This window comes from Suricata suricatta, chromosome 2 (assembly GCF_006229205.1).
Source record: "Suricata suricatta isolate VVHF042 chromosome 2, meerkat_22Aug2017_6uvM2_HiC, whole genome shotgun sequence".
NCBI lineage: Eukaryota > Metazoa > Chordata > Mammalia > Carnivora > Herpestidae > Suricata > Suricata suricatta.
The window spans coordinates 108,398,359-108,419,590 of record NC_043701.1 but is presented as its reverse complement, the minus strand read 5'-3'; the positions used below and the strand labels follow the sequence as shown (position 1 = coordinate 108,419,590).

The 21,232-nt window shown below is 41.4% G+C and overlaps 2 protein-coding genes across 2 annotated transcripts in view; both read left to right on the top strand.

The window, feature by feature from the left end:
• The window catches only part of ARID4B (AT-rich interaction domain 4B), a 147,295-nt gene extending 145,157 nt beyond the window's left edge, over positions 1-2,138 (top strand). The window contains exon 24 of the mRNA XM_029931524.1: positions 1,924-2,138. Within this exon, the coding sequence (XP_029787384.1) occupies positions 1,924-2,126 (203 nt within the window). The 3' untranslated portion in view covers positions 2,127-2,138. The remainder of the gene's footprint in view (positions 1-1,923) is intronic.
• RBM34 (RNA binding motif protein 34) lies at positions 2,051-19,889 on the top strand. The gene is made up of 11 exons (XM_029931528.1): positions 2,051-2,196; positions 2,304-2,478; positions 2,696-2,832; positions 6,658-6,889; positions 7,553-7,612; positions 10,802-10,845; positions 15,592-15,675; positions 15,828-15,891; positions 17,361-17,400; positions 17,627-17,745; positions 19,549-19,889. The coding sequence occupies exons 1-11, from the start codon at positions 2,138-2,140 to the stop codon at positions 19,825-19,827; spliced, it is 1,293 nt and encodes a 430-aa protein (XP_029787388.1). The 5' UTR covers positions 2,051-2,137; the 3' UTR covers positions 19,828-19,889.
• Positions 19,890-21,232: the final 1,343 nt, after the last annotated feature.

The following is a 21,232-nucleotide window of genomic DNA, read 5'->3' as shown; positions in this document are numbered from 1 at the left end:
ACCCTGATTTTCAAGAACTACCAATATCACATACTTTGTGTGTTACAGAAACCGTGCTCTAAAGGAGAATGATCCCAGATTTTGTTGGAACTGAGGTTAACACTCTTGGGCCTCTCTGCCTTCCTGCCTATTGTCCTGTCTTCCCAGCTTCTCTGCAGAGTTTGAAAATTCATGATATTACCAGCATCTGACTTCAGTTTTCCTCTGGTCACCTAAACTATGATTTATCAACCTAGTTACCATGGATGGTAAAATTAAGAAAGCTGCTTTTTACAGTGTTCTTCAAAACTTTTTTCTTTTCCTCCTGAAATAACCTGAGGATCAAGTATTAAAAATTTCTTAACTGTGGGGAGATTGGGGAAGCTGAAGCAGACTAAGGAAGACCACTAACATTTTTTACAAAGTGTTTTTGTCTGTATCTTTCTATAAAAGGAGTCCTTGTATTTTTAAACTCCTCAGAGGGGTTAAGTGACCTCTAAATAGTTAAAAAAAATGATCTCCACTGCTATTCAGAATTGGTTTTTAACTGCAACCACAGCCCAATTATTTTCCTCTAGAAATGTGTGCTGCCTTTCATTCCTTGTGAGTCCTTTTCTCCACCTTTCTTTTCATTTTCACCTATTTAGGGATTTTTGGCTAACATCATGATGGGTTTGGTGTATATTTGTTGTGATCCCCAAGGAGGAATAGTTTCATGATTTTGTTGTGGAAGTAATCTATGTAAGACCTAATAAAATATGTGCCAAGTTGTACAGTCAGGGGAAACCAGTGCATAGGATTATAAAGGGAGTGGCTAGTGAGCATACACGGATTGCTGACAGATGGATGGTGACACAGGAGATGCAATCCTTAAAGTAACATTTGATGGAGTTTCATCTGGAAATGGAATGTGTAGGCAAGAGTGGAGAGGAAGAGTCAGGAAAGGCCAGATGTGATGAGGTTGCAGTGCTACAGATAGGAAATGATTCTTGGAATAGTGCTGGAGAGAGTGGGGAGGAGAATGGGATTGGGAGACATTCTGGCAGAAAAATACGAATTCTTCATTGGACTATATAGGATAGATGGACCAAGATGCTTGAATTGCAAACAGGGACAGTTGGATATGTCTCATTTTTTTGTGAAATACAAGGTCACAATTACGGGAAACCTAATTAAATAAGAGACTCAGAAATCAAGACCAGAGTCAAGCAGTAGAATATTGTGGGGGGGTTTTCATCAGTTTTTCTGATGTAGTCAGTCTATTAAAAAAGGTCACATATATTCTCAATGACTTCTTTTAAGCAGCTTTCAGAAAGCAAATCTATTCTTGAGTCAAAATTAAATCCGATTTTAACACCAAAGTTCTGAATTCAGTTACTTAATATTTACATGTTATTACCTAAAAATCAATTTACCAAATACTCACTAGGTAGAAATACAGAAATAGAGTAAATACTCATTTATATACCTGAAAACAGTGCAGTTACATGAAGGCTTGGAAAAAAAAAAATCTATTGTAAATAACTGGGAAGCTTTCCTAAGATATCTGAGCTGGGATCCCTTTGGGGTAAAGGAATAACAAGAAATAAATAAGGCTAGGATGTGCGGGTTTGAAGGGAGAGGAGTCTGGGTAGTTAGGCTGAGAAAATAGCAAGAGTTTTGAGTGCCAAGGATCTGGTAGAATACCTGGGCAGTAAGGTTACATACAGCTGGAGCCTCCAACTGCTTTAAACGTTATTTTGAAATAGTGTCAAATACCAGAAAAGTTGCCAAAATAGTGCAAAGAATGCCCCTGTACGCTTCTCACCGAGTCACCAATTACTGTGTAGCCTACATCCCTGTAACCTCGTTTCTTGATAAATCTTCCTCCCTCCTGTTCAGTGATTCTCTCCGCTTGGAGTGGCACCCCACACCCAGCCTGGCTGATTCTTATTTATACTTCAGGCCTCAACTACTCTCGAAGACTTCCTTCACTCCCAAGAAAGGTTTCTTTCGAGCCTGAAGAGGTCCAACCGTGCGCCGGAAGCCCTGCGCCGACTGGCCTGGTGTCTCCGGCTCCTACTCCGCCCAGAACGGAAGGGGCGTGGTTCTGGGAGCGGAAGTGGCCCGGACTCGGAAGTGCGGGCTCTTGTGCCGCCGCTGTCTAGAAAGCCTCAGGATGGGGACGCCGGTGGAAGGGAAGAACAAGCGGAAGAAAAAGAAAGGTGCCAAGGAGGGGTGAGTGGCGCGTGGCAAGTCTGCCGGGGCAGGGATGTGCGTTCGGGAGCTCTGGCGGGCGGAGCGGTGGGGCCTGGCGTAGCTGAGTGTCTGGCGTCGGTGTCTAGAGAAGATCCGGAGGACGGCGTTCGCGGGAATCCGACCGGAGACTATGTGGTTGGACAAGTCGCCGGCAGCTTGTTCCAGAACAGGCGCCCCTCCAGAAATAGTACAGCTCGGCTGGCGTCCCTCTTCAGCTCTTTAGAGCCTCAGCTCCAACCCGTGTATGTGCCCGTACCTAAAGTAAGTCACTGAATTCTGTTCCGAATGTCTTGGTAGAATGGGTTTAGAACAAGCAGTCTGCCTCGCAGGGCAGGATTTCTGAAGAGGGGGGCAGGTAGGGTTAATTTTAAGTAACCTTTCATTACCTGAGTCCAGTGAGAGAGAAAATTTGCTAATTTAGAAAGACTACTAAATTATTTAAAAAGAGATCTCAAACATAACTTCCAACTTTTAAAAGGGAACCACCAAAAAAAGGAAACGGGATGAGGAGGAAGAAAGTACATCCCAAATTCAAGTACCACTTTTGCAAGAACCTTCACAAAAAACGAAAGTGAAGAAGAAACTTTCTGCTGCAGACACAAAGTTGGCAAACAGGTCAGTAGAATTGTCTTAAGTTGATGTGGAAGAAATTAGATGGTAAAGAAATTGAGATTTTTATACCTGCAGTCTTTTTAAATTTTATTTCATCTTTTTTAAAATTTATTTTTAAATGTATATTTATTTTTGAGAGAGAGAGAGAGCATGAGCAAGGGACGGGCAGAGAGAGGGAAACACACAATCCTAAGCAGGTTCCAGGCTCCGAGCTGTCAGCAGAGAGCCTGATGCCAGGCTTGAACTCAAGGAATGTGAGATCATGACCTGAGCCGAAGTCAGATGCTTAACCTACTGAGCCACCCAGGCGCCCCTTTATCTGCAGTCTTCATCTTTGTTTTCTGCTCATTCATAGTTCTGGATTTTATAGCAAAAAATTTTATTATGTTAAATGTCATACATATTCAAAGGTTGAGAAGGATGAGGACAACCTCATATACCCAGCACCCACAATTACTAATACTTGACCAATCCTGTTTCATCTTTACCCTTCGTATGTCCCTCATTAAGTGGAAGCAAGTGTAAGGTCTGTAATCCAAAGGAGTAAATATTCCAGCATGAAAAAGATGAGCTTTGTTTTCCCAAACTCAGAGATCGGATTTCCCCTATTAGCTTAAAAATGTTTTCATTACAGTTTATTTGATCAAGATCTGAATAATGGTCACATCACAGGCTCCCTGGTAACTTTTCTGTCTGTGAAGTTACTCTCTTTGTGCTCCTTAATTTCTTGCTTTTCTCACCAGGTGATATTGTTTCCTAGTCAGAGAGCTAGTCATTGCTAACAGTTACTAACTACTACTTTTTGTTCTCTTACTTAATGTATATATGCACATCCTTAATTTTTTTTTCTCTCACAGAAAGATGTCTTTTGCCTTGTCCAAGGTTAATTCTCTCCTGTGCCTTTCATCTGTCTACCTTACAAATATGCCCAACAGCCTCATCCTAAAAAGAGAAATCTAACAAAACCAAACCCTATCTTTCCTACCATGCACTCAGTCCTTCTCACAGTCAAGCTTTCAGAAAAATGTTACACTTGTGTTCTCTTCTTTTTCTTGATCTGTTTTCTCTTCCAGGGAACTTGTTCTGATTTGTTGAATCTGACTGTTCACTTGTCCTGTTTGTTTTCATGAGATCTCACCAAATTTCTGAAGCAGCGTGCAGTGAAGGCATCCTGACCCGGCTGCATATTGAATAGCAGTACAGCCTGTGTCTCAGGAGTCTTCCCCGTTCCCTTCCTCATGGTGGCTTTTCTTCCCAAAGCTATTAGATTCTTTGACCACGATCTCTTCTGATTCTCCTCTTCTTTGTTCCTTCTCAGTGTTCTTGTGCGTACCTTTTTCTCCTGCCTGCTCTGTAAATGTTGATTTCCCTCAGGGCTCTGTGGTCGTCTTCTCAGGACTTTTTTCTACCCTTCATTCTGAGCAGTCTTCTTTATGCCCATGGCTGCACCATTCTGGTTTCTCTCCTTATCTCCTGACCTGTGTGTCTGTTTGCCTGCTGGCGTCTGCGCCTGTGTGTTCTGTATTCTGTTGACATTAGGGCACTGATGCCCACACAGTCAAAATTCCACATATAACTTTTGACTCCCCCCAAACTTAACTAATAGTCTGTGGTTGACCAGAAGGCTTACCATAGGTAGGTAAACACGTATTTTGCGTGTTATATATGTCATATACTGTATTCCTACAGTAAACTGAGCTAGAGAAAAAAATGTTACTGAAAAATCATAAGGAAGAGAAAATATATATATAGTACTGTACCATATTTATAATGAAAAATCCACATGTAAGTGGCATTCAGACCCGTGGTGTTCAAGAGTCACCTGCACCTCAGTTCAGAATGTTTCAGATTGCGCTGCTTAGGCTCATCACACCTGTTGCCTCTGCATGAGTGGTACCACCAGTCTTCCAGCTAGTTGCCTGAGCCAGTGACTCGGGAGGCCTCGTATGCTCTCTCTTTGCTCTGCGTGTCTAATCAGCTGCCGGGTCCTGATGGTGCTTTCGTATCTCTTGAGTCTGTCGTTCCTTTCCACCCCTCCTCTCCTCAGGTCGGTCTGTTGCAGTTGTAACTGTCTCCTTACTGGTCTCCCGTACGCAGCCCTGTCCGCTTCCTAATTATCTTCTGCTCTGCTGCCCAAATGATCTTTTAAGGTACCCCAGAATTTTCAGTGGCTTTTTATACTCTACAGGATACAATCTAAACCCTTTTGTGTAACAGCTAAGATCCTGAACCCGATTCCTACCTTGCCACGCTGTCTTGGTTCCTTTCCCTCCTGTGTGGTGCTTTATATGCTATTATAGTGAACAAAAAACTAGACATGAGCCCTCTCCTTAGTGGAACTTACGGTCTAGTGGGAGAATGATGTCAAAATTTACTCAGCAGTATGTGCCAGAGACAGCCTTTCCTCCTCTGCGAAGCCTTTCGTGGTTCTTTTCTTTTTCTATACCATAATACCATTGTATTGTGAACTTTATCTCTTCAGAGGCAGGACTATTGACAGGCCTTTAATAAATCTATTTTTTCTATCCCCAGATGCTAGAACAGAATAGGAACCCAGTAAATATTTACTGAGTGAATGGATCCTTTACTACTCAGGATTTGTATTCCCTTTCTCTCCTTAAGATCCCAGTCCTGGGGCGCCTACTTGGCTCAGTTGTAAGAGCATGTGACTCTTGATCTTGAGGTTATGAGTGTGAGCCCCATTTTGGGTGTAAAAATAAGTAGATAAACTTAAAAATATATATATATGATCCCTGTCCAGATCTGTTAGGACTGATACTCAGATCTCACTTATCCGTATGCACCAGCGCTTTTATTGTATTTGCCATTTCAGAATTGTACTTTTGACAAGCAGTCCTGGAAATGTTACAGTAAGGAGCACCTGGGGGGCTCAGTTGGTTGGGTGTCCGACTTGTGCCCAGGTCATGATCTCACAGTTGGTGGATTCAAGCCCCACATCGGGCTCTGTGCTGACAGCTCAGATCCTGGAACCTGCTTCAGATTCTGTGTCTCCCTCTGTCTCCGCACCTCTCCTGCTTGTGTTCTGTCTCTCAGAAATAAACAAACATTAAAATTTTAAAAAATACTAATAAATAAATATTACAGTTAAAAGTAGGAAATCTGGTTTTCTCTATTGGCCACATTGCTTTTACAAAATTCTTTGCAACCGTATTAACCTTTATAGACGTTCTACGAGTGCTGCAGACCCCTTCGAGTTCTAGAGCAGAAAAGGAAACTGGGCATTCATGGAGCATAAACTAGACCTCCAAAAGCTTTACTACTTTTGTTTAAATGAACAACTTTTGTTGCTCTGCTATTACCTGGCTGTCTTAACATATCTTAAAAAATTGGGCTTAATTTTTTCTAATTTTTTTTAAAATACATTATTTTTTAAAATTATTTATTTATATTTGGGGAGAGAGCATGTGAGTGGGGAGGGACATAGTGGGGGAGAGAAAGAATCCAAAGCAGGCCCTGCACTGCCAGTGCTGCTTTATCTGCTGCTTTAATATCAGATTGAGAAGTGTGGAGCCCAACGCGGGGCTTGAACTCAGGAACTGTGAGATCATGACCTGAGCGGAAACCAAGAGTCAGACAACTGAGCCATCCAAGTGCCCTAATATTTTCCAATCTTGAGTATTCTAGAGATACTGGTCACTTTTTGATAGTGCTCTTGCTTAAATTTAGAGTATTTGTGAATCATAAGTTTATATTTAGGAAAGCCAGAAGTAGGTGAGAAATATTTCAGATTTTTGTGCTTTGCAAATACTACAGCTCACTTCCAGGGCTCATTTCTCTTCACTTTTTTTTTCCTTTGGCCTTATAAAGGGAAAACGCTCTAGCAAGTGCTGATTTAGAAGAAGAAATTCACCAAAAACAAGGACCGAAAAGGAGGGCTTCCCGATCTGGTATTAAAGCGGCAGATAAAAAAGTGCTCGAAGATATAGATCACACAGTTGTAAGTCAGAGAAAGAAAAGCGAAATCAACCAAGAAGAAGAGAGATTAAAGAATGAGAGAACAGTGTTTGTTGGGAATTTGCCTGTCACATGTAATAAGAAGGTAAGCACGTAATCTGCATGTTGTAAGGACTCAGAGAAGTTAATAACACATAACTTTGTTTACATTTCCTTTATTGAATAAGTGCGTAATAAGCAAGTCATTAACATACAGCTTCATTGTAAATGACTACATGAATCATTCTGTAGATTGATTCCAGGATACATCTTCTTCTTTCTGCTCCAGTAGTCACTCCTTATTCAGCCTTTTGCAAATCTAACTTGAAATATTACAGTGACCTCCTATCTCTCTTTTCTTTTTCCTCCTTCCAGCCCACCCCTCTCTTCTGGTACATCCCACTAAAATGTAAACCTGAAATCGTGCCTAGCATCGAGTAAGGGGCTTAATGAATATTGTATAAATGAATGAATACATCCTAAGTACTTTTATAGTTTACATGTGGTAAAGATTATAAAAGATTCAAAGATAAAAATTCATACCTTATGGATACTAACAAGAACTTAGGGTGCATTTTATTTATGTATGTGTGTGCGTGTAAAATATTTTTTGTCTTCCAACTGAGTATAGTTGGTTATTCTTGCAGTGTTCTTAAAATAAAACCTGGCAGTAAAAGATTATCAGATGGTTTTACTTAATTCTTTTTTGTAGCACTTATTTGATGTTCTGAAAGTAGACTAAAGTATAAATATATATTTTTTATTTTAGAAGCTGAAGTCATTTTTTAAAGAATATGGACAGATAGAATCTGTACGATTTCGTTCTCTGGTATGTTTTCTCCCTGCTCTGAAACATATTGTGCTTAAGTCGGACTTACTAACGTTGGTATTAGTGAGACCAAGAGGCACAGCCTTTTGAATTAACAGGTTCAAATCTCGTCCCAGACAAGAGGTGCTCTGAAGATAGACTTCTGACTCGTGGACTGTGTTAAATTAATGAGTTCACACAGGAAAATGATACCGTTGTTGGAGGGTGATGTGTGACTTTTGTTAGTGAAACACCAGTGTGTGTTGAATAGCATTTCTGGGCTCCAAGGCATTCAGTACAGGAGGTTGTTGTACTGCAGGTAGTACTTATGCTCTGAGCACAGATAGATGAGGTTTTTTGTAAAAAATCAACTTAATGTTATACTTTCATAGAAGTATAAAGCTGAGCACTCTAGACCAGTTACAGCCACGCATCTTGGAGCATGAAATAAGCATCGTTCATATTTTTAAATGTAATTAATGGTATTGGAATATAAGAAATATTTATTCCTTGTGTCTAACTTTTCTGTCTCACGTGATTTTTTAAAATAGAATTTCTCAGCCTGATACAATGGATGTTTTGTGCCAGATGATTTTGTTGTAGGAGGCTGTGCCTTGTGGATGTTCAGCAGCATCCCTGGCCTCTACCCTCTAGATGCTGGTAGCACCCTCCCCACCCAAACTGCCACATCCAAAAGTTTCTCCAGTCTTGCCAAATGTCCCCAGAGTGCATAACTACCCACTTCTCTAAAAGTAGACATTTCCCCAGGTTTGAATGCAGTGTCCCTAATTTCTGTCGTGGTGTTTGTTTCTCACTTTTTTCATAAATATTTTGTCTGTCCTTTGGAGTCCCATTTCTCGAGATAAGTCCTTGCCTGACACATCTACTTGGGTGTCTTCTAGCATTCCAGTTTCAGCGTATCTCTCCCAAACCCATCCCAGGCTGCAAGCCTCATTGTTGCCTTGGACTATTCTTTGGCCCACCCAGCCTATTGTTTGTATCCCTGAGATTTTTTTTTGTTAATTTTTTTTATTTTTTATTTTTTTTTTAATTTACTGATTTTTGAGAGACAGAGCATGAGCAGGGGAGGGGCAGAGTGAGGGAGACACCGAATCCAAAGCAGACTCCAGGCTCAGAGCTGTCAGCACAGAGCCTGATGCAGGGCTCGAACAGTGAGCTCATAACCTGAGTCGAAGTTGGACGCTTAACTGACTGAGCCACCCAGGCACCTCTTCCTGGCTTTTTTTTAGTTGTGTTTTGTTTTCCAAGAAGAATCCTCCTTTTTCTGCATTGTTTCACCTAAGTTCTCATTACCTCTTGCTGGAATAGTGGCAGAGGCTACCTTCAATCTACCTCTGTCCAACATACCGAAAGTACTTCTTCCTGGAACTCATGATCCTTACCAAATAGATACCACACCACTTACGCTGAAATCAGTGGGTCAGGCAGGCCAAGGAATGCATGCACACGCACGCGCGCGCACACACACACACACACACACACACACACACACAAGGAATGTATGCGCGCGCGCGAACACACACCCACCCACCCACCCACCTACCTTGGCCTGGTATTACTTTTGAGGATCTTGCTCTTCCCCTGGATTACTGGTCTCTTTGATGACCCTGCTGTGCATTCTGCGGCACCCCATACTTCATTATAGTCCTTAAGACACTGACCTGTAGTTGTTAGATTATTCATCTATCCCACCAGACCAGAAGCTGATTGCAAATACCATGTTTGTCTTGCTCGTTCGTGAGTCACCAGTACCTGCACATTGTGCACATTAAACATACATGGAACTGCCTAAAGCCCTTATGTTTTTCTTGCTGTGAGCACAATCTGTCCTGATTCTTAGCCTGACAGTTGACACAGGGTCACTTGAGGCCCTGTGTTCCCCCACGTGTGACTCTCGGGCAGCCCGGGAGCTGCACTCGTTGCTGATCAGACGCTTGCGCTTTCTCGCTCTTTTTTGCTCAGTTCATTGGTTTTGTTGGGACTCCTCCTTAAAGTCTCATTTTGCCTAGTAAGATACTGTCTATTTCAGTAGGCAATTAAAATGTTACTCAAGTTTTTCTTACTACTTGAAACCATCAAGTGGTATTTTTTTCTCTAAATTGTTTCTGTACCTTATTGCTTTATGTTATACCTACTCATTTGTATCTTCAGTAACAGTGTAGATGCTTGAGAGTCCTAGAAGACACCTAGTACCTGTGTTTGGATGACCATCGTTCACCTATTTCTCATGTCTTGCATGGTGACACTGTCTATATTTTCAGTTTGTGAACAAGACAAAAAATTTCTTGATTTTACTATATATCAGATGACTAAGAAAGATTTCCAGAGGACATGTATAGTAACTGCCCTAAATGAAATTGACATTCGTAGATGGTGCTGTACTGTGAACATGAAGGATCTGTATCTTTTCACCTTTGTCTTCTCCATACCCGGATGAGGTATCTCAGTGCCTCGGCCAGTATCTCCGGATAGGCACATTGCTGACAGTCAGGGTTGTTGACTTGAATTTGCATCTCCTCCAAAATCCCCTCACTCTTAAGTAGTACGAAAGTAATACTATATATGGCTGGAAAGAAAGTGAATTTGAATGTAAAGGGGGGGGATTCCCTTTTTGCCCAATTAAAGATACCATGATTTTTTTATTTTTTTTTTTTTGCCAGCTGGCATATACAACCCCTTAGACGTATGGATGCAGTAATGGCTATACATTATTTGCCAATTTAGTTAGACATATTAAAATCATACAGAATGTACAAAAAAATAAAGTCCTATAGAATGTACAATAAAATATTAATATAGAAGTGTTGCTTTTTTCCAAGCTTATAAAACAATTTTCCTTATGTTTTTTATATGTGTCTTTAACGTCTGTATTCCCTTATGACCAGAGACTCCTTTGAGTCATCTGACCCAAGTTGAGGGCCCCAGTATGTTTACTTCCATTTAGATTAAAAGTTGTTGCCTGTAAAATCTGAATATGGTCTTATATCGTTGGAAAGTTTTGTCCTAAGCCACCAGATCCCATTCAGATAACACTAGGACAGTTGTTTCTGATTCCCTAGTCTGTTTTAATTACATCACATCAGAATTAAGATATTTAGAATTCAGTTTATTAAAATATAATTAATTTGAAGTAATATTTCAGATAATGAATTTTCTTTAATACCTCCCCCCCTTTTTTTCTCTTAAAAGATCCCAGCAGAGGGAACTCTTTCCAAAAAATTGGCAGCAATAAAGTAAGTTTATAATTAGAGAAAGGGAGTAATCTTAAACTCTCTTCCATTTTGGTTAAAAGTTAAGACTGTGTTTTCATGGATATTTATCTTTGGATAATATATCATACTACATAACTATTTGCTTATGTCTGTAATAGCATATACATTTATCAGATGTTTGTCTTCAAGCCTTAACATAAATTGTAGAATCACAGTAAGCATTATAAAATAGGTTGCTAGAAAATGTGCTGTGATGGGGTGCCTGGGTGGCTCAGTCGGTTAAGCATCCGGCTTTGGCTCAGGTCATGATCTCACGGTTCATGGGTTCGAGCCCCGCGTTGTCCTCTGTGCTGACAGCTAGCTCAGAACCTGGAGCCTGCTTCGAATTCTGTATCTCCCTCTCTCTGACCCTCTCCGCTCATGCTGTCTCTCAAAAATAAATAAAAAACATAAAAAAAAGAAAAGAAAATGTGCCATGAGAAATTTCAGGGACATTTAATTGAGTATTGTGTTTGGAAGAGAATAAGGAAGTTTTGTGCCCAAATATTATAATAGAAATCATAAATATACCATATTTTATCAGTTCTAAGGTACACATTTCCCCATATCTTAACATTTTGATGTCAGGATGCATCTGAAATTTAGGTGCTCCATAGTTATGGTTGGCTGGTCAGGTTTTCAAGAGAAAATTCATGTTTGCTTTTGTCAGTTACCTGGGGGTACTATCAGCCCAAGACCATTTTAAGCTCTCTGTCTGAAGGTTTGGGGACCGTGCTGGTACTGTGGCTTATGGTTCATATTCTCAGGGGATTTTCCCCTACCCTCCTTATCCACCTAGTGCCATGGATGAGACACAACAGTTTTCTTATTCTCCCTTTATATCTCATTAATTTTTAAAAATGAAATATAATTGACATATAACACATAAATTTAAAATGTACAGCCTTTATTTCTCATTTACTTTCAGTTATATGGAGGGTTTCCTATTAATCTCTAATCTTTGGTTATTATTTTTTTTCTAACTAGGATATGAAAGAATAGATTTTACAAGCAGATGTGTATTTATTAGATATAGGTATATTAATAGGTATACAGATTACATCAATATACAGCTACAGTTATATTAAACAAAATAACGTACTTTGAAAATGTTGCAGCATTATTTACACTGGTCCATCAATAGATGGACACATACACACACCCAGGAATATTATTCAGGCCTAAAAAAGAGAAAGAAATATTTACATTTTTGACAACGTGGGTGGACCCCGGAGGCATTATACTAAGAGAGTAGAAGAGAATGACAGACAAGTCAGAGACACAGAACAGGTGGGTGGTTGTCAGGGGAGGAGGTGGGGTGAGATAGGTGTAGGGGTTCAGAAGATACAAATGTCCAGGCGTAAAGTCACAGGGTTGTCACATATAGCATGGTGACTGTTGTTTAACATTTATTTACATTTTGAGAGGCAGAATGTGAGTAGAGGAGGGGCAGATAGAGAGGGAGTCACAGATTTTGAAGCAGGCCCCAGGCTCCGAGCTGCCAGCACAGAGCCCAGCATGGGGCTGAGAGCATGACCTGGGCCACCCAGGCACCCCTGTAGCTATCCTTTTTTCAGGGTGTCTCATTTTAAAGAGCTCAAGTTTTAAATTTTATTGAAGATCCACTGTAGAGAGTGCTGGGAGTTGGTGCTGTGGTCGGGGGCGGTGGGGCTCTCTGTTGTCCCAGTTCAGCCTCTGATGCAGATGGGCCCTGTCTGTCAGTGTACTGGCTGGTCCTCCCTTCTGTGGCAGCCAAATTCTACCTTGCGTCTTTGGTGGAAAACATTTTCCACTCCTTGCCCTGTGGTAAGGGTATCCCTGTGCCCTGGGGATGACGGGGTTTGCTGTCTCCGCCCCAGCAGCTTGGCCCTCTCCGTTGGGAGAATAATCCAGGTGGGATTTGTGTCCTTCCCACACTTCTCTTCTCCAGCCCGTACCCCCCAGGGATGTCCCACCTGCCCTCAGTCATTCCTGGGGATACCGGCAGAGGTCAGTGGAACAGAGCCTGCTAGTGGGTGTGCATATCTGTGTTGGTGGCCCCCAGAGATTGGATTTCAGGCCCAGCCTGCACTCGACTTTGGCAGTGTACTAAGTCCTAGCTGAACCCAGCCCAGCTGCCTTGTCCCGCACCAGTTTGTGAGCCAGTGCTGCCTCTTGTCTCCTAGAATGGACCTGCCCCTGATTAGCTCCGGGGCTGCCTGGTTTCCCTTGGACTTCAGCTCTGGCAGCTTCAACAAAAGTTGCAGTGTTGTAGTTAATCTGGCTTCTTGTTTAGGGGTGGGGGTGATGCTATTCCTGGCTTTCTGCCTTCTAGGTGCAAGTAGAACTCTAGATGTCATTAGTACCTAGATCTCTAGATACCATTAGATTTTCTTAAATCTTCCATCACGCTTGATACTAGACAGGTTCTTACTACATAGAAAAGGTCGGAACTGTGTGCTTGCCCTCTGTATTCCCCGTGCCAAGGGGTCTTTTCTCATGGAGTACAGTTAGGAGTTTTTATTTTTTTTTTGTTTTAACTTTTAGAGAGCATTTGTGTGCTCAAGTGCAAGCAGGGGAACAACAGAGAGAGAGGGAGAGAACCCCAATCAGGCTCCATGCTCAGTGCAGAACCTGACTCAGGGCTTGATCTCATGACCCTGGATCATGACCTGAGCAAAACTCAAGAGTCAGATGCTCGAACCAACTGAGCCACCTAGGTGCCCCCAGTTAAGAGTTTTTATTTATTTATTTTTTTAATTGTTTTAATTTTTTTTTTTTAATTTATTTTTGAGAGACAGAGACAGCGTGAGCAGGGGAGGGTCAGAGAGAGAAGGAGACACAGAATCTAAAACAGGCTCTAGACTCTGAGCTTTCAGCACAGAGCCCGACGCGGGCGTTGAACCCAAGAACTGTGAGATCATGCCCTGAGCCGAAGCTGGATGCTTAATCGACTAAGCCGCCCAGGCGCCCCCAGCTAAGAGTTTTTGAACTCACATTCAATTCAGGTTGTCTTGGGGTTTGTCTTAGTTTGTTTGGGCTGCTATAACAAAATGCCCCAGGCTGAATGGCTTATAAACAATAGAAATTTCTTTCTCACTGTTTCAGAGGCTAGCATGAAGTGCCAGCATGGCTGCATTCTGGTGAAGTCAGCTTCCTGGCTCATAGCCTATGCCTTCTCACCATGTCCTCACATTTCATTGTCCAACAGGGAGATAAGGAAGCGGCTGTGAGCTCTGTGGGGTCTCTTCTTTAAAGTACTAGTCTTATTCTAGAGGATTCCACCCTCTTGACCCCAGCCACGCCCAAAGGCCTCACCTTCTATTACCATCACATTGGGCATTACATGGATTTCAACATATGAATTTGGGGAGGATGCAAACATTTCAGCACTAAGACAGGTTGAGCAGGATGCTGTCTGGAGCTGTTGCAGGGAAAGAGTGGGGGCTCCGCAGTCCGCTAGGCTTGTTTGAAGTCCTGAGCTGGCCACTCCTTGCCTGGTGACCATGGCACTTCTCTGGGTCTCAGCTTCCCCGATCCATAAAATCAGAAAATTAACACTCATGTCAGAGATGGGAAATTTAGTGAACACATGTAAGTGCCTACCACAGTGCCCAATATTGTATTAGGCATTCAAGAAATCACAGCTAGTTTTATCAATATGAAACTATCGGATAGTATAGTGTATTACTACAGAACACTGTGAGTGATGCCCTCTGTTTTCTAGTACCTTTCTTGATGGTACTCACTTGTTTATTAGCATTTTTGCTACTTCAAAGACAATAGGTTCATGTTGTCAGGAAAGAATCTGTGGTCATTACAAGGCCCTTTTTGCTGATGGGCCACATCTCAATTATATGACCATTTTGCAAGCCTAGTGAATTAGTGGGTGGAGGCATGGAGCAGCAGTAGCTGTAGTTGTAACAAAAAGAGTGAAAACCAGTCATAACCTGCTTCCCGTTGAGCAAACACAGCACTACCTCCAGTCCTGACAGATGTCCAGTCTGAGTCTGAGCAAACCTCTGGGCCCAGTTGCCAATTTGCAAGAAATAGGGAGGCCGGAGGTACACATTGACATGTACTGTGATCTCACCATCAGAAAAATCCAGGCTTTGGAAAATTCTGTAGGTCGAACAGTAAGATAAAGAGAGAGATAAAGGCAGACTCCTGCAGATTAAACAAGACTCAGAAGACTTCAAGTCCCCAAATGGACAACACCAAAGTATGACCGAGGAATAGACACTTGATTGTGATAAAACCCCGTAGACCTGCAAGCAGATGGTTTCTAGAAAAGTAGGGATGGTTGTTACCTTTGGCGAAAAGGAGGCACAGAGTCAGTTGTTGGGATGGGCAGCGGCCCATTGATCTTTAATATTTCTCTAAGCTCTACACGTTTTTGTGGTTTTTATCTTACAGTAGAAAGCAAAAATCAAGTTGGCACTCATAGCTGCTTGTATGTGTGTTAGATACAGGGCTGCAGTTCAGATTCTTATTTCTGGCTTTGTGGCATTGCCTGGGGGGCCCCGCTGGCTCTCACGCTGATGACTGATAGGAAGGCAAAGGCTACATGTTTTGTCCAATATCTGGGTAAGTTGTATGTTACTTTTTGCATTATTTCTAAATATTAAAAGAGATGAAATTTCTCTCAGGAATTCTTGTCATATGTGCTGGTTGAGAGTAGAAAACAAACTATTTTTTGAATGACTCTGAGATGAACAGATTTTACACGGTCTTTTTTTTTTTTTATAGACGTAAAATTCATCCCGATCAGAAAAATATTAATGCTTATGTTGTGTTTAAGGATGAGAGCGCTGCTACAAAAGCATTGAAAAGGTAATTTCATCTGTTTGAGATTGGAATAGAATGACTGTATTTAAGTATGTATGAGCACGTTTTATTCTTTGGTTCGACTTCAGAGCAAATATTGCCGTTAACTCAGCGCTCATTTTTAACAGCCATTTTCCTCCTTCATTTTTATAATGCAGAAATGGGGTCCAGTTTGCAGATGGATTTCGTATTAGAGTTGATCTGGCATCTGAGACTTCATCTGTAAGTTGTACTTGCGTTGTTTAAAGAACTTAACTGGTTCCATAGAGAGAAACATTTTCTTCTGAGCTTCTGCCAGGAGAGGAGTGGGATCATCAGTGAGTGTGAGGGAAGCTGAGAAGGAAACACTTCGGCCCTTGAGGTCACAGCATTGGTGCACAGACTGGCGCAAGAACCTTTGTCCCCAGCTTCCAAGGACACGATACCCTCACCTCTGATCAAGTGCTCATAGAGATTAGCCTGAAAGGGATGCTGGGGCTCATCCAGGCCAACACCTTATTTCATATACTGAGATGGAGAAAGTTAAACAACTCACACAGTTTGGAGTCCCTGCTCTGTGTCAGGCACGTGGCGCTGAGACAGAACCTGAGTCCTGCAGGGGTTTGCAGTACAGAGATGAAGACAGATGGGCTGATTGTGGCATGTTTTTTTTATGTTTATTTTTGAGAGAGAGAGAGAGAGAGAGAGAGAGAGCGCGAGCGAGCATATGAGTGAGTGGGGAAAGGGCAGAGAGAGGGAGACACAGTCTGAAGCAAACTCTGAGCGTCCGCACCGTCAGACACTTAACTGACTGAGCCACCCAGGCACCCCAGCACTGTTTTCTGGTAAGTACACAGGATGCTCTTTCAGCTCAGGAATGGGACACTTGTCTTGGGAAGGTGCCAGCAAGAGGGGACAGAAGAGGGCTTCCAGGAGAAGAACCGTGCTCTATTAGACTTGAAAGATGAGTCAGTGTTGTCTAGGCTCAAGAAATTTTAAACAGTGGTGGGGGCCAAAACTTAATTTACTTAGGGAATGGCAAGAGCTTGGTGCAGTTAGTAGCAGGTGGAGTGAAGAGGGACAGCAGTAATTTGCCATTGGAGAATTGGAGAGGCCAAATCATGAAGACCATGGGCTACCGTGTTGATGAGTCTAGATCTTTTCTGGCACCAGCTCCATAGGTTGAAATGCAGGACTGATGTGCCTGGATTTGCAGTTTACAAAGGTCTCTCAAAGTGAATGAAGGCTGCACGTAAGAGCCCACCACACAGACCTCTTGAGTGCATTATTGTGGGGGTCAGAGTGACCTCGTTGAGAAATGACCAAGGCCTAGCTATTTATGTTATTTAAATTAAGTTTGATTAGCACACAGCCACACCCATTAGGTTAAGATGTGCTTTCACAGCAGGGAGGGTAGTTACTTGAGAGGCCACTTGGCCTCTGTCTGGCCTGCTGCAGAGAGACTTTCCAACCTAGCTCGCCTGTCTTGAGCACTGCCATGTGTTAGAGCTAGCTGTGAACAACAAAACCCTACTTCCTCCGGTGCCTACTCACTTTCAAGAGGAAGCCAGAAGAAACAATCAGATAAGGGACTGGTGTGTAGTTGGAGCAGTGGAGACCTGTCAGATACCTGGGGTGAGGGAGAGAGTGGATTTACCGATGACTTCCAGTTTTGGCTCCAGTGATTTGTATTACCCTTCTTTGTATTTCAGAGAGACAAGAGATCAGTATTTGTGGGGAATCTCCCATACAGTAAGTTTTAAACAAATAAAGGATCTGTTTATTATTAAAATAACAGGGAAATAACAACTGAGTAATAATGTTTTGCTTTAAGACTAACTTGGAAAAGTGTACAGTGTGACCTAATTTTCATGGGGCTTGCTCTATTAACTGTATTATACTTGCTGTATTATTAAACAGCTCCACCTTTCAAAGGCGATTCTGTCCTTACTTGTGCTCTGGTCGAATTTGTTTTTAGAAGTGGAAGAATCGGCAGTTGAGAACCACTTTTTGGACTGTGGGAGTGTTGTGGCAGTAAGGATTGTGAGAGACCCAGTCACTGGAGTCGGCAGAGGGTTCGGCTACGTACTCTTTGAGGTATGGGAGACTTGTCACTGTCCTTTGAAATGTGCTGGAGAGGTTGTCACTGCTGCTGCTTCTCACGTATAACTGTCCCCATCACCTTCAAATTCCAGCTTCAGGAAACTAAACTCACCACCCACCATATTTGAGTACTATTCCTGTAACTGCACCTAATCAAAGGACACTCTGGGTCCCTCTTACTCCTTATTCATGTTATTAAATAATGTTTTAGATACTGGACATGAAAGGTATTAAATCTCTGGATTTCCGCCTTCCATAAAATGGAGGAAAGACTTGACCCGTTCACACAGGTAGAAGAAAATTTTAGTCTGTACAAAATCTGTTATATTTAGTTTACTAGATATTAAGCAGTGTATCCTGCCTAATAATATTAGAATATACCTCCTATTAGAATCTACATACTGCCTGATGGCACTTAAGTTTTTCTCCCCTCCACACGCACCCATTTATACATTTCCTTTCAGTTTTTTTCTGTGCCGCCTTTTTTAATACTGAACTTCTGTCTGTGAACATAAACTTTTGCAACCTGCTTTGTGTTTTCTATTGTATAAGTACATTCCTTTGAGTGATGTAGCATAATTTATACTGTCTTTTCCCTAATGTTTCTCAAATGTTGGAAATTTGCAGTGTTCTCTATTTTTCCCTGTAAGAATGAAATTGGGTGGTTTTCTTTTTCCTTCAAATGTTTGTGTGTAGTTTTTTATTGCTTTTTTTGGATGGCTCCCAAGTGGGACTAGGTCAAGATATACGACCACGTTTATTACTCTTTAGATGTATTATTTATTACCAGACAGCTTTTGAGGAAAAGCCTTATGTTGCCATCATTACTGTATTGTAGTGTTTCTCTGTGGTCTACTATTTTTTTTTTAAGGTTTATTTATTTTGAGAGAGGGCTTGAGTAGGGGAGAGGCAGAGAGGGAGAGAGAGAATACCGAGCAGCCTCTTGCTATCAGCACAGAGCCTGATGCCCTGATGCTGGGCTCTGTCCCACAAACTGTGAGATCATGACTAAACCAAAACCCAAGAGTTGGCTGCCTAACAGCCTGAGCTATCCAGATGCCCCTGTGCTGTTTGCTGTTACTTGGTAAGTTGGTAAAGTCCTTTAGCAAACATCTAATGAATATTCAGGGTTGTTAGCATCTAGTGGTTCTGTATTAGAATAAAAGAGCAATAGAATTTGGGATCTAAATGGGATCCTGCATGGGTATCTAGGTGGCTCAGTCGGTTAAGTGTCCCAACTCTGTCCTGACAGCACAGAGCCTGGTTGGGATTCTCTCTCTCCTTCTGCCCTTCCCCCTGCTTGCTCTCATGCTTTCTCTCTCGTAAGAAATAAACATTAAGGGAAAAAAAACAATTCTGCAAGGCATCTAGTCCAACATCTCAGAGACTGAAAGGGTGTTCCCCTCTCTCAAGTCTATGAACACAGTTCAGCCTTTTCAGAAATAGCCTGTGAGAAGGGAGGCTCATTGGCTTAAAAGATTGCATGTGACTAGTCTAGTTGGTTGAAACTCCATTGTACAATGAGAAAAATGAAGACTGTTGAATTGTGACTTACCTGATTATGTGACTAGGAAGCTGAGTGCTTCCTGGGGAGAAGCTCGTGAGGAGCATGATTAAAACGAGAGCACCGGCCCAGGCACTGAAACCCATGGGATCGGACTTTGTGGATGTGACAGTGGGAGGGACGTCTGTGTGCAAGCTTGAAAATTCTCCTGGTCCACTAAAGTCACAGTTTTACTAGTATTTTGCAGATGCGTTTCTGGTGGAAATTAATATATTGATTTTTTTAAATTCCAGAATACCGATGCTGTTCATCTTGCTCTGAAATTAAATAATTCTGAACTGATGGGAAGAAAACTCAGAGTCATGCGTTCTGTCAATAAAGAAAAATTAAAGCCAAATTCAAATCCCATTTCTAAGAATGTCAGTAAACCTAAGCAGGGACTTAATTTCAATTCAAAGAATATAGGACATTCTAAAAGTTTGTTTATTGGAGAAAAAGCTGTTATCCTTAAGAAGAAAAAGAAAGGGCAGAAGAAAAATGGACAGACTAAGAAACAGAAAAAACAGAAGTAACAATCTGAAGATTATTTTACTCCTACTGAGTACTCATAATAAAAGTGTGGTAAACCCATGTATCGAGTTGCAGAATTTTTTATGGACAGTACGTGTGAAATGTGAGAACATTTTTAGTTTATGCACATTGTAATAGCACCTTCGAAGCATTTGTTTTAAGATGTAAGCAGATTAGTCACCAATGATTATGTGTTACTGCTGATGGTGTAAGAGATGATTTTATACTTAGGGTAAACACTTAGAATTTTAGTGGTTATGAAAAAAAAATCATTGGACATTATTAGCATATGATAGGAAAATGTCACACTTCAGATGGTTGTTTCAAGAATTACTTGGGATGAGACTAAAGAAGTGAGTAAATTTTAAAAATATTTACATATATGTGTGTGTATATATGTACACACACACACACACACACACACACACACCTTAATACAGATTGGACCTCGATAGGTCAGAATACCGATCTAATACAAATCACAGTCCCAAAGAAGAAAGGTTTGAAGGGCTGTTACATAACAGCCACTGATTTTTTTCCTCCCCTTTCTTTTGAACTTGTGAGAAGTGGAGTTCTGGGTTTTTATTTTAATTCTTCAACCTAGTAATAAACTAACCAAAGAATATTATGTGAAATGTTGCTTTGATTTCTTATTCTTAACTGGTAATTAAACTCATTATAGACGTTCTTGGTAAATTGTCTATAAAGCGGATCCCTACTTTTGTTTTCCAACTTGAAAAGTACTCTCCCAGGAAATCTTGTGATTCTTGAATTGGTGCCATGCAGCAGTATGAAATGAAACAATCTTCCAAAAAATCCTATTTAAAGGATATTTTCTTATAAAATATGTGATTAGGCCACAAAGTGTAAAGTCCAACAAGGGGAGAGAATACCACTGTAGGGCCTTGGGGCTGAAGCTTGTGCTATAGCTGTCTCCCCTCCCGGATCTTACCAGGCTGTGTCTGCATGGGAGCGGGGTGGGGGGGAATCCAGGGATGCTGGTCTGAGGCAGGCAGAATCAGTGATGCAGGGTGAAGAGGATTGAGGGACAGTGAGTTACTACTGATTAGTTTGAAACTCCCACCTTTGGTCATAGCACCAGGGAAACCTAATCTTCAAAATGTAATTTGTAGAAATCAGAGCTCTCTGTTTTACTGTATCCAGAGACTGGGTGTTTTATGCTTAGCATCCCCTATGGTTCTTAGAATCTAGCTTTTTGTTAAGTATGGTTCAGTAAATACTACTTGAAAATCTTGAGCATTTTTGGATATATTTCCAGTTAAACTTATATAAAGATGCATCACTCATAGACCATATAGAACTATCACTGTAGATATAGACTATATGTAGCATATATTTTTATTGTGTATACCTTATAGTATTAGTGTATATTTTATGTAAAATTTG